This window comes from Myotis lucifugus, unplaced genomic scaffold, assembly GCF_000147115.1.
Source record: "Myotis lucifugus unplaced genomic scaffold, Myoluc2.0 scaffold_386, whole genome shotgun sequence".
Classification (NCBI taxonomy): domain Eukaryota; kingdom Metazoa; phylum Chordata; class Mammalia; order Chiroptera; family Vespertilionidae; genus Myotis; species Myotis lucifugus.
The window spans coordinates 343,225-356,218 of record NW_005871434.1 but is presented as its reverse complement, the minus strand read 5'-3'; the positions used below and the strand labels follow the sequence as shown (position 1 = coordinate 356,218).

At 45.9% G+C, this 12,994-nt stretch overlaps 1 protein-coding gene across 2 annotated transcripts in view; it reads right to left on the bottom strand.

Moving 5' to 3' along the window:
- Positions 1-4,903: 4,903 nt before the first annotated feature.
- The window catches only part of LOC102434019, a 13,653-nt gene continuing 5,562 nt past the window's right edge, over positions 4,904-12,994 (bottom strand). The window contains exons 2-4 of one of the 2 annotated variants that reach the window (XM_023743365.1): positions 9,275-9,368; positions 5,771-5,853; positions 4,904-5,266 (exon numbers count right to left, since the gene is read on the bottom strand). In XM_023743365.1, the coding sequence (XP_023599133.1) occupies positions 5,248-5,266; positions 5,771-5,853; positions 9,275-9,368 (196 nt within the window). In that variant the 3' untranslated portion in view covers positions 4,904-5,247. Of the gene's footprint in view, positions 5,945-9,274; positions 9,369-12,994 lie in introns of both variants that reach the window. The other variant, XR_002826066.1, reaches the window with a different exon arrangement.

The window sequence follows — 12,994 nt, the reverse complement described above, 5'->3', positions numbered from 1 at the left end:
GATTCCCTGCTCAGAGGAACGACATTAAACTTGTGTACTATACTCAGTATAAAAGCTACTTCCAGCACAAGTCTTTTCCCTTCCCCTTCAGGGCTTCTTTTTTTTTTTTAATATTTTTATTGATTTAAGAGAGGAAGGGAGAGGAAGAGAGAGATAGAAACATCAATGATGACAGGAAATCATTGATTGGCTGCCTCCTGCATGTTGGACCAAGCCCGCAACCCAGGCATGTGCCCTTGACCAGAATCGAACCTGGGACCCTTGAGTCCACAGGCGGATGCTCTATCCACTGAGCCAAACCAGCTAGGGCCCTTCAGGGCTTCTTAAAGGGACACAGGGCTTCTTTAGTTTCCCATTTTCCAATTCTCTACAGAAGAGACCTTTCACGTGGAAAGAAAGGACACCAAGCAATTACCCTAAAACAATGCCATAAAATATCCAGGATTTCATGTCCAAATTCATGAATTCCAGAGGTTGTACAAGATGTCAATAGGTGAGGAAAGGTGAGTTACAAGGGGAAGTCCTTACCCAGTGAGACCAAGTTCCTGTAGTTCTCTAGCATCATGTTCCCACACAACTTCCTTGGAGTAGAATCTAGATGAATCCATTCTTCCCACGTGAAATCCAGACACATCCTAGAGTGTCACTGATTCCTGAAACTATAAATTCCTGCTCGACAAAGATTACGCCAATAAAACCCTCTGAGGGAAGTAGAAAAACAAGGAGCCTTAGAAGGGACAGGATAAAGAGACCTCTGTGAGAAAAAATGTGTCATCCCCCAAAAGAAACTAAGCATCTACATTATTATGACACTAGAGGCCTAGTGCACAAAATCGTGCACAGGTGGGGTCCGGACAGCCCGCCCCAATGGGGGCCGATCGGGCCAGGCCGGCGGGGGTGAGGGGACACAGGAGGTTGGCTGGCCGGCCCCGCCCCTGATCCAGCCGGGGGCAGCTGGAGGGAGGGGCTGCCCCACCCCCACCCCCACCCCCAATTGGGCTGGTTAGCTGGCCACAGTGCGCATCATAGCAACCAGCTGTTCTGGTCATTCCGATCGTTCAGGAGTTCTGGTTGCTTGGCTTTTATATATATAGATAATCAGAAATAAATATAAAACAAAGTGCTCTGGCATATAAGGACAAGGAGCAGAGGCACAAGGGAGCAATGGGGACAGTAATGAAGTCTACTCTGGATTATCACTGTTCTGATCACCTCCTATCCACACCACTGGTGAAGGAGGGATTCCCACCTCAAATAGCACAAGATGACCCAACACACCATACCTGGCCCTGGGCAGAGGAGACTCCTCACGGCCTGGGGGAGGAGGACACACAAGCCATGCAGTTGCTCTCAGGAACTGCAAACCAGCAGGAGCAGTGGGAGGCAGACTGTGCAATGACAAGCTGGTGAGGTGATCTTTGGTTTATTTGAACAATTCTGTGGATTGGTAGGGATGTGAAACCCATTAGATTGAGACCTGGGAAGGGTGTGACTGATGGGGCTAACAAGGGAATTAGCTGGGTAGGGAGCCTTTCCAGCTGGATGGGGGCATATTCGGCAAGGGGAACTCATGGTAGGTCTGTGCAGCCCTGTGAGGCTCAAAGTTGCCAAGGCAGCACATGGAATTACAGGCCTTACAATACAGGTGGAAATCCATTACTGGGAGAAAAGCAAGTGCAAACGGGACAAATCTAAACTGTGAGTGAGAACCAATAAAACATCCAGCTTGACCTGACTGGCATTTCAGATGTGTAAGTCTATTTCTGCCTTTTCTGTAGCCCTTAAGACTAGGAAATAAAGCACTGTAAGCATTCAGTATCTGTTTACTAAGTGTGGTGGTTAATTTTATGTCAACTTGATGAGGCTAAAGCATGCCCAGATAGCTGGTAAAGTAGTATCTGTAGAGGGAGCTCGAATTTGAATGGGTAGACTGAGTAAAGAAGATCAGCCCTCACCAATGAGGGTGGGCATCATCCAGTCTGCTGAGAGCCGGAATAGAACAAAAAGGCAGGGAAGGGTGAATTTGCTCTTTGCTTGAGTGGAGAGAGCCATCTTCTCCTGCCTCAGACATTAGTGTTCCTAGTTTGTGAGACTTCAGGCTTGGACCAGGACTTACCATTGGTCCCCAGGCCTCCGGCCTCCAGGTTTGGAGTGGAATGACAGTACTAGCTTTCCTGAACCTGAAGATGGCAGCTCATGGGAACGTTTCAGCCTCCATCACTGCATGAGCCAACTCCCCATATCTCTTTCTACATATTCACATATATCTTTTTGGTTCTGTTTCTCTGGAGAATCCTGATTAATACAAGGAGGAAACACTAACTGAATCATCATTTTATAGATGAGGAATCTGATCAAAAGGTTAAATAACCTCTCCAAGATCACATAGCTGGGACTTAAAACCAAGGCTACCCAACTCCCAGTGTTGTGAGATGAGAAGAAAGCCAAGAAAAGAACACTAGCAACCCCAGGAGACAAGAGAGAGCAAGACAGAAAGGAAGATGGATGGATATTCAGGATTGACAGCTGGGGAAAGAGAGTTTCAAGAAGAAGGGAGTGGTCAACACTCTCAGAAGCTGGAGAGGGTCAAACAGAATGATTATTGAAAGGGGAGCTGCTGATTTGAAAATTAGGTAATTCCAGCAGAATGGTGAAGGCAGGAGTCACCTTGCAGTAGACAAAAGAATAAATGGAAGATAAGAAATCAGAAGCAACCAGGTGAAGTTACTTTAAACTTTTTGTGGAAAAGAAGAGTAATAGGACTATATAGAAAGTAAGGAATAGGTAATGTAAATAAAGAAATAGAAAAGGTTTTCATTTAAGGACAGAGAATATAATATGTAAATAGACAAAAGGGATAAATTTAGTGGGGAGAAAGGACTAAAGAGACCAGAGATAGGATGAAACCAATTCCAAGAAATTTCTGTATTTGCCATTCTACTTGCTATGAACTCCAGAAAAAGTGTCAGCACTGAGGCACAAAGTTCATTATCTTTCTTTCTATCTCATTATTTTCTCCTAATATTTATTTAAACAATATATCAAAATAACAAAAAAAAATGTTAAAAATCACTCACAAATATTATCAGGCAGAGGTAGCTACTAGGATATAAATACACTAGAGGCCCGGTGCACAAAAATTTGTGCACTCGGGGGGTCTCTCAGCCCGGCCTATGCCCTCTTGCAGTGTGGGACCCCTAGGAGGATGTCCACCCCAGTGGGGACCCTCACCCCTTGGAGGTTTGGCCAGCCTGGGTGAGGGCTGATGGCTGTTTTCAGGCTGGCCATACCCCCTTTAGGGTGGGGGGTCCCCACTGGGGTGCCTGGCCAGTCTGGGTGTGGGGCTGAGGGCCGTTTTCAGGCTGGCCAAGCACCGTGGCGACGTAAGCTCCCAGCCTCTCCTTTTTTTCTTTTTTATTCTGGGATTTATTTACCTTCTATAATTGAAACTTTGTTGCCTTTAGTGGAGGCCTGTGGAAAGCTTGGCTTCCTCCATCGCCAGGGGCAACCCACTCCTGCTCGCTCCAGCTCCGTGGCCATGGCTGTCTGAAAGCAGGTATCTGGGGTTTGTTTACCATCTATAATTGAAACTTTGTTGCTTTCAGTGGAGCTCAGAGCCGGGCCGCGGCAGGCGGAGAACCTTGGCTTCCTCCATCACTGGAGCAAGCAAGCCTCCTGCTCGCTCCAGCTCCGTGGCTGCCGGCCACCATCTTGGTTGGGTTAATTTGCATAGAGTCACTCTGACTGGCTGGTGGGCGTGGCTTAAGGCGTAGCAAAAGTACAGTCAATTTGTATGTTTGTCTTTTATTAGTATAGGATTTTATTTTCACTTTATGGAAGGTAAGAAGGAGCCAAGAAAAGTCATCAGTTCAACAAATGTAAAGAAAGGAGAAGGTGATGTGAAGAAAATAAAATGAAATAAGCATTGCTAAGATTGTCACTTAAAACAGTTTTGGAGGCCTATACACGGCTCATGGATAAATCTTGGAACTACTGTTAAGTTGCTGACTTGTTGCTGCACTCAGATGAAGGGCGAACAACAAACATCCTGGATGCATACTTCGCCTTGAAAGGAACCCAGCCATTGACATGATGGGCCTGACAATGCCACTGACCTCGCCAACACTCTTCATCTACTCAAAGGCTTTAATGAGAGCAACTCTGCTGGTTCTGCCATTTACAAACCCTGCCTTCCCCTGTTCCCTTTGAAGCACAGTTTATGTTGCTACCTGAATCAGTGCCATGGATTGCAATCCCTCCTTTGCTCCCATAAACACTGTATTCTTTATTATAGCCTAAACCTATCATTAACAAAAGGAAACAAGAAAGCATAATAACCATAAACATTAAATAACCAGAAAAAAACCTGATACATAAATGGGTTGACTTTCTCTATTAAAAGTCAAAAACTCTAAAATTGGTTGAAAATCCAATTATATGGCACATATAAGAGATAGATCTAAAACACAAACAAAAAGTTAAAATAAAAGGGAGGGGAGGCAGGGAGACAAGAGCTAGCAGGCAATTGCAAATAAAAAGCAAGCAGGAAGAACACAGAAATATCATCTAAGGTAGAATATATGTGGAAACAAAATAGAAACTCCTAGTTTGTGAGAACAGATGTGGCATTCTCTTTCCAAAAATTAATCCACTTTTTTCAATAAATTGACTTGTTAGCTGAAAAACCCAAATTCAGACTCAAATGAACTATATGGTCTTCCCCACTTCCCTAGTCTCTCATCCCCTTATTGCATAGCCCTCAGCGTGCCCCAAAGCTTATCTCTCATCATGAAATGTCCTGTGGATTCCTGTGCTGGCCATGGGCTCAGGAAACACTGATTTAGTTAAGCACAGAAAGGCATTTTAAAAGGTTAAAGTACAACAGTATCGTTCACAAAACATATATATTGTTAATCCTTTACTGTTCATAAAATGTATTTCTTGTTAACCCATGAAGACGTGTTTTTGTTTCCTTTTTCTCCTTTTCCACTTAGTCTGGGTCCTTTTCTCTCAGCAATACATGAAGCACAGGATGACTCATGGTGTTGGAAAAAAGCAGCTTCATGGACTTACGTCATTCATGTAACCTAAAAACACTGGCCTTTTGATATTGTTATTCTTTGAAAAGGTGGAGTGCAAGTGAAATAAATAGGGATACATTAAATGATGGAAGTGTGATTTATAGAGAAGATACGATCGTGATGAAGTTGAGGCACCACAACAGCAAAATGTCTTCAGATAGAATTCTTAGCAATCTTTTTTCTTTCTACAAAATCCCAATCATGGTTAAATCACAATCACAATAGCAACAAAAAAATGAAACATGGCAAAATACACTTAATAGAAATATGCAAGATCCTCATGATCAAAGTTAACAGAAGCCATAATGAAAGATCTGAATAACATGAAGGGTAATTTTTTTACTCAATAGGAAAAATAAACATTGTAAATATGGTAGTATTCCTCAAATTAATATATATTTAATGAAATGCAAATCAAAATTGCATATTACCTTTAGAACTTGATAAAGTTAATAAAACTTGATAAAGTTAATAAAACTGGATAGTTATTAAAATTTAATTATAAGGATAAATGTATAAGAACAATACAGTAACCAAAACTTTGAAAAGAAAAATTAGGGGAATTTGCTTTGTGAAGTAATAAATTCTAAATAAACAGAATGTCTGTGGTACTACAGCAGAAACTGTGGCGCCACTCCGGCTGTCTAACCAGTCTCCATCCTTCCCATGTCACAGTTGACCATACCAACCTGCTGTGTGGCCAGCACATCTTAGCAATGTCTTCAGTAATGTCTCTTCTCCATTGCTGCCTCCCCTTTTCAGAAGATAAGATCTAGAAGAGAAGAACTTTGCCTGGCTCATTCACTGTTATCTTCCCAGCATTCGAAACACAGCTTAGCATATGATAGGCAGGTGCTAACTATCTGTTTAATGAATGGATGGATGATAATGAAATTATACCTGAATAAGTAATCTATATATATAAAAGCCTAAGCGACCGTTACAACCGGTCAACCAAACGACCAGTTGACTGGTCACTATGACATGCACTGACCACCAGGGGGTAGACACTCAACAAGGAGCTGCCCCCTGGTGGTCAGTGAACTCCCACAGCTAACCTCCTGCAGTCCCTACCCCCAGCCAGCCAACCTCCCGCAGTCCCTACCCCCGGACTGAGTGAGAGGGCCCTGATGGCCCCGATGGCCCCAATCGCCAACCAGGCCAAGGGACCCCACCCGTGCACAAACTCATGCACCGGGCCTCTAGTTTTATATAAATTATACCTGCCTCACCTCACCATGTTAAATGAAGTTATCTTGTAACCTCATATAATGTACAGTAAGTAAATTCCAGATAGCTAGGATTTAAAATTAAAATGATAAAACAAATAGAAAACATAGAAATATATTTATATGTAATCTTAGGGTACAGAAAGTTTTTCACAGCATGATTCCAAAGCCAAACAAAGAAAAAGGAAAGTTAACTGAATAAAACTTCAAAACTTATCTGTAACAAAAGATGTTATAAACAAATTTAAAAGAAAAATGACAGGGAACAGTATTGGCAACTTATGGCAAAGGATTAATATTCACATTACAGGAAAGGTTTTTTTTACATATAAACAACCCACTATTAAAATTGGCAAAAGATGTGAGAGATATTTAAAAAATTTATATCCATAGTTATTTTTGAGGGTTTGAAACTTGGGAGTATACATTATAGCTTCAGAAATTTTTTTTTTCTTCAGAAATTTTTTTACAATTATATGCCCAATATTTATATTCAGAAAAAGAAGATATAACTTATAGGCAAATATAAGTCATACTTGGCAACTCAGAGTCACATCACTGGCTGATAAATAGGAGGAAAGATGAAGAAAGGAAAATAGCTCTAACGCTGCACCAATGCATCCCAAATCAGTCACTGTATTCTTCAAAAGTATCAAAGTCACCAAAAACAAAGACTTGAGGAACTGTTCTAGATCAAGGGAGACTAAGAAGACAGGACAGCTAAGTTTCAGTTGTGATCTGGATTAGATCTGACCAGATAAAGGACATCTGTGGCAAAATATGAGTAAAATTTGTAGATTAGGTAACAGTACTATATCATTGTTTCGTCCTTTTGATTTTTGTATTTTGGTATGTAAAACCAGTGGATGCCTGGAATGGGGAATGTGGACTGGAAAGAGGTAAGAACACCTGGAGTGATGAAAATGTTCTACAACTTCACTGAAGTGGTGCATATATTTGGCAAAACTCAATTAATTATAAGCTCAAAATAGGTTATTTTTTATAAATTATACCTGAAAAGAATGCTGACTTAAAAACATAATTAACACTATTTTAAATAAAACCAATCAAGGCTAGTGACAACCAAACCACAACCTTCATCAACCAAAATCTTCTGAATGCTCCCTCTTCAAACCTTCCCCTCTTCTAGAAACTCCCTTTCTATAATAACTATGAGTTATGCTGACTTTTAGAACTAAGCTTGATAATATCAAGGTGAGGAAGTAGTAGAAACAGAAATCATAACAGTTATACTTGTCTTCATGAAGTCTTCTTAAAACTGGATTCTTTGGGTCCTGGCGGGTGTGGCTCAGTTGATTGGAGCATCATCCCGTACACCAGAAGGTGGTGGGCTCCAGGCAACCAATGGATGTTTCTCCTTCCCTACCTCTCTCTAAAATCAATTTTAAAAAAACTAGCTCCTTTGCTAAATAAACAAGTGACACATTTAAGAGAAGCCTAACGCATGATCTAATGAATGAGGAAAACACTGCAAGTCCTTCAGGACTATAAAGTTACGTAAGCCTAACCTTAAAAAAGAAAAATATAAAACAAAACTTAGTGCTTCCTGAGCCAAGTCCGCCTGATGTCTTATATCCTTTTCCAGAGAAGCAATAACTCCAGGTTCTAGTAAAAACTAGCAGCTTCCATTTTATTTTATTTTATTTTTAAACCTCACTAGAGAAGTGAGGACATTTCTTCCATTGATTTTTTTCAGAGAGTGGAAGGCAGGGGGGAGAAGGGAGAGAGAAACACTGATGTGAGAGAGACACATTGATTGGTTGCCTCCCACATGCTCCCCAACTAGGGACGGGGATCGAAACTACAACCCAGGTACATGCTCTTGACTGGGAATTGAACCCATGACCTTCCAGTGAGCAGGCCAATGCTGTAACCACTGAGCATGCTGGCCAGGGCACAGCTTCCATTTTAAAGTAATCAGTGCAAAAAAAGCCAAGGCTCCTCATTCACTGTTTTTGTCCCATGATTTCCTCTAGCTGACGGACACTGCTTCTTTCTAGAAAAATTCTTATGCCAATTCCTTTATCAAAACTTCTGTGACTCTTCCTCCACCCCCATGCCTACCACCTCACCAACACACAAACTCCTTGTTCCTGGCACTTGACCCCAAACTTAACTCCTCACTACCAGTCAATGCTACATCTGCTCTACCTCTAAACTCTACTAGTAAATACCAAGCACTTGGCTGGAATGGTGCAGAGGGTGCCTACACTTACCTAGTGCCTTTAACATCTCAGGAACAATGATGTTAGGCACTTTTTTTTTACATTACTTCATTTGAACTTTCAACAAACCTATGAAATAGGTATTATTAAATGAAATAAGCCATGTGAAATTGTTACCAAAGTCAAGTATGTGGCAAACACTTGGTTAATGCTGTTATTTCTACCATGACCATGAGGAACTGATGCTTCAGGGAACTCAAGTCACCTACCCAAGACAACACAGATATTAAATGGTCAAGTTAGGATTTAGTAGTAAACTTGGGACATTCTGACTCCATTACAGCAAATCCTCTCCCATTATCCCTATCCAACCCTACTTCTCCTGGCTGCCACACTCCTTCTCCAGGTCTTAGAACACTGAAAATCTGGGTACTTAACCATACTCATTCTTATTATCAGATTCATGTACAATCATCGTGACTGCATCTTGTAGAGATGTAACTTTTTATGTTCCCTGAGAGTCCATAGCCCTGTAAGCACCAGAACCTTCTCTCATATAATGTTTGTTCCTTTTCTGACCCTTGAACAGCACCAAGAGCTCAATAGGCCAGCTGAATGAGGAAGTGACAGCTGAGAACAGAGCTGAGGGAAACTGAAGGTAGCTTTGTGAAAAATATCCAACATTCAGAGATCTCAATAGCCCTGTCCTCTGCAGTGAAACCCATATACAGTATAGGAATAAGGGGTAAAGGAGAGGTTTGAGATTGAAAAACCTCACCTGAGTTCCCAATGGTAGAGGCCCAGCATCCACTGCCTTCTCCTTCCTTCCTGTGGGGTCCTTCCTAGGAGATGGGTGGGGAGAGGAGGCAGAGCTGATAGGAGGAAAAGAAGCCATGAGAAAGGAGACTTCCACAACAACAAAAAATAAAATACCTATAGATAAAGCAAATACGACATGTTCCCACGATTTACATAAAACTATGATTTTTATTGTTTATTTTACTAAGCTTATTTGACTTATATATGAAGAAAGATAGAAGTGAGAGACATACCGTATTCCTGGATAGGATGTCACAATAATTTGTCACTTCTTTTAAAGTAATTTATAAAGTTAACACATTCCAAATCAAATTATACCAAATTAATAATATTTTAAAGTTAATTATGAAAAAGATTATTTTTTTAAAAGTTAACTATGTTGTACTGGTATAGCAACAGCCAGGAAATTTCTAAAAGAGAATGGTAATGAGCAAAAACTTGCCCACCAGATACTATGAAGCTATGATAATCCTATCTAATAAAAGAGAAACATGGTAATTAACCATAACTTCGCTACCCTTCCCATTGGCTAATCAGGGCGATATGCAAATTAACTGCCAACCAAGATGGCGGCCGGCTGCCAGGCAGCTGAAGTGAACAGGAGGCTAGCTTGCTCCAGTGACGGAGGAAGCCAAGGTTCCCCGCCTGCCTTGCCGGCCTCTGAGCTAGCTCTCTAAGAAACATTGTTGCAAATATAGAAGCTAAACAAAACTCCAGAAACCTGCTTTCAGCCGTCAGAGCTGGAGCGAGCAGGACCAAAACAGTGTTACAATTATAGAACCCAAACAAATCCAGATCCCTGCTTTCAGCAGCCGAGGTCTCAAGCTGGAGCTGGCCTCAGAGCTAAAGCCGGCTCTCAGCTCCAGTGACAGCTATAGAAGGTAAATAAATCCCAGAATAAAAAAAAGAAAAAAGGAGAGGTTGGGAGCTTCAGTCGCCCGCCAGCCTGAAAACGGCCCTCAGCCCCTCACCCAGACTGGCCAGGCACCCCAGTGGGGACCCCCACCCTGAAGGGGGTGTGACCAGCTGCAAACAGCCGTCATCCCCTCATCCAGGCTGGCCAGGCACCCAAGCGGGACCTCCATCCTGATCCAGGACACACTTCAGGGCAAACCAGCCAGCCCCCACCCGTGCACCAGGCCTCTATCCTATATAGTAAAAGGGTAATATGCCTCCCAAACCCATGATCAGCGGAGCCGCGCGGCCTCCCGAACCCAGGATCAGCGGAGCCACGAGGCCTCCTGGCACCGGAATCAGCGGAGCCGCGAGGCCTCCTGGCACCGGGATCAGCGGAGCCGTGAGGCCTCATTGCCCCGGTGTCAAGCGGAGCCGAGAGACCTCCCAGCCTGGGATCAGCGGAGCCACGAGGTCTCCTGGCCCCTGGAGCAGCGTGACAGGGGGCAGCGCCCAAACCCCCTGATCGCCCTGTGGCTCTGTGTGTGACGGGGGTAGGGCCACAACCTCCCTATCCGCCCTGCTCTGTTCGTGACAGGGGAAGGCGCCCCAACCACCCCATGGGCCCTGCTCTGTGTGTGATGGGGTGGAGCCGCAACCTCCCCATCGGCCCTGCCCTGAGTGTGACAGCAGCGGCGCCCCAACCCCCTGATCGGCCCTGCTCTGTGTGTGACAGGGGTTGGTGCCCCAACTCCCCTTACCGGCCCTACTCTGTGCGTGACAGGGGAGAGCTCCCCAACCCCCTGATCCCGCCCTGCTCTGTGTGTGACAGGGTACGGAGCCCCAACCCCCCTAATGGGCCCTGCTCTGTGCATGACAGAAGGGCAGCGCCCCAACCCCCCAAATGGGCCGTGCTCTGTGCGTGACAGGGGGTGGCGCCACAACCTCCCCATCGACCCTGCCTTGAGTGTGACAGGGCGGTGCCCCAACCCCCCAATCGGCCCTACCCTGAGCGTGACTGGGGGTGGCATCGCAACCTCCCAATCCGTCCTGCTCTGTGCATGACAGGGGGCGGCGCCCCAACTCCCCAATTGGCCCTGCTCTGAGCACGACCAGGGGCTGCACCTAGGGATTGGGCCTGCCCTCTGCCACCCGGGAGCAGGCCTAAGCCAGCAGGTCATTATCTCCCGAGGGGTCCCAGACTGTGAGAGGGCACAAGTGGGGCTGAGGGACACCCCCCCCCACGCCAGTGCACAAATTTTTGTGCACCGGGCCTCTAGTCTATATATATATATAACCCTAATATGCAAATAGACTGAACGGCAGAACAACCGAACAACCGGTTGCTATGACGTGCACTAACCACCAGGGGGCACGCATGGAACATGGCAGGTATTGGCAGCAGGCAGCAGTGCATGGAACATGGCGGGCATGGCCGCGGCGGTATGGTGAGCAGCTGAGCGGGAGCACCAGACCAAGGCAGGGCACCGGTCGCTGTCATCGAGGCTAGCCTCTGCTGGTTACCGAAAATTCTTTGCTCCCACGTGCCACGGTCCCACTGGGCACTCGCACCTGCTGCCAGCGCTGGCCCCGCTTGCACCATTGCCGGTGCCACAGCCGGAGCCCAGTGCCAGCCCCGATCACTCAGCACTGTCAGCGGATACAAGTGGGGGCTGCCAGCCCCGATCGCCCCTGAGGGCTTCTCCACCTTCCCCTGCTTCTGAGGGGTGATTGGGGCAGTAGCCACCACTTGCACCCGCTGCAGGCGCTGGCCCCAATCGCTCCGTGCCGTCAGCAGGTGCGACAGGGCTGGCACCATAAGCGCATGGGAGCAGCAGTGGCAGGAGCAGGGCTGCCAGCAGAAAGGGGACCAGGGGGCACAGCGGGGGCCAGGCGGGGGCACAAAGGATGGGCCGAGACCCACCTCTGTGCCCACCACAGCCTCACTGCCCACAGTTCCTTTCAAGGTGCACAAATTCGTGCACTGGGCCCCTAGTCTACACTAATAAAAGAGAAACATGGTAATTAGCGTACGACCGCTAGCCTTCCCATTGGCTAATCAGCATATCCTTATGCAAATTAACTGTCAGCCAAGATGGCGGCCGGCAGCCATGCACTGAAGCGAACAGGGAGGCTTGCTTGCTCCAGTAACGGCTGACTCTAACGTTCCCCGCCTGAGTTCCCGGCCTCTCAGCTGCAACTCTAAGCAATTATGTACTATGTTGCAAATAAGAAGCTAAACAAAACCCCAGAAACCGGCTTTCAGTCAGCCAGGTTCAGCCAGCCGGACCGCACCATTGTATCAAATACAGAAGGAAAAACAAAGGCCAGAAACCGGCTTTCAGCAGCTGAGGCCTCAGAGCTAAAGCTGGCCCAGAATAAAAAAAAGAAAAAGAAAAAAAGGAGCTGTTGGGAGCTTTAGTCACCCGCCAGCCAGAAAACGGCCCTCAGCCCCTCACCCAGACTGGCCAGGCACCCCAGTGGGACCCCCACCCTGACCCAGGACACCTTTCAGGGCAAACCAGCCGGCCCCCACCCGTGCACCAGGCCTCTATCCTATATAGTAAAAGGGTAATATGCCTCCCGGACCGGGATCAGCGTGACAGGGGGCAGCGCCCAAAACCCCCTGATCGCCCTGCGGTCTGTATGTGACAGGGGGCGGGCCACAACCTCCCTATCCGCCCTGCTCTGTTCGTGACAGGGGAAGGCGCCCAACCCCGTGATCAGCCCTGCTCTGTGCCTGAAGGGGGGAGCTCCCACCCCTGATCCCCTGGGTCTGTGTGGA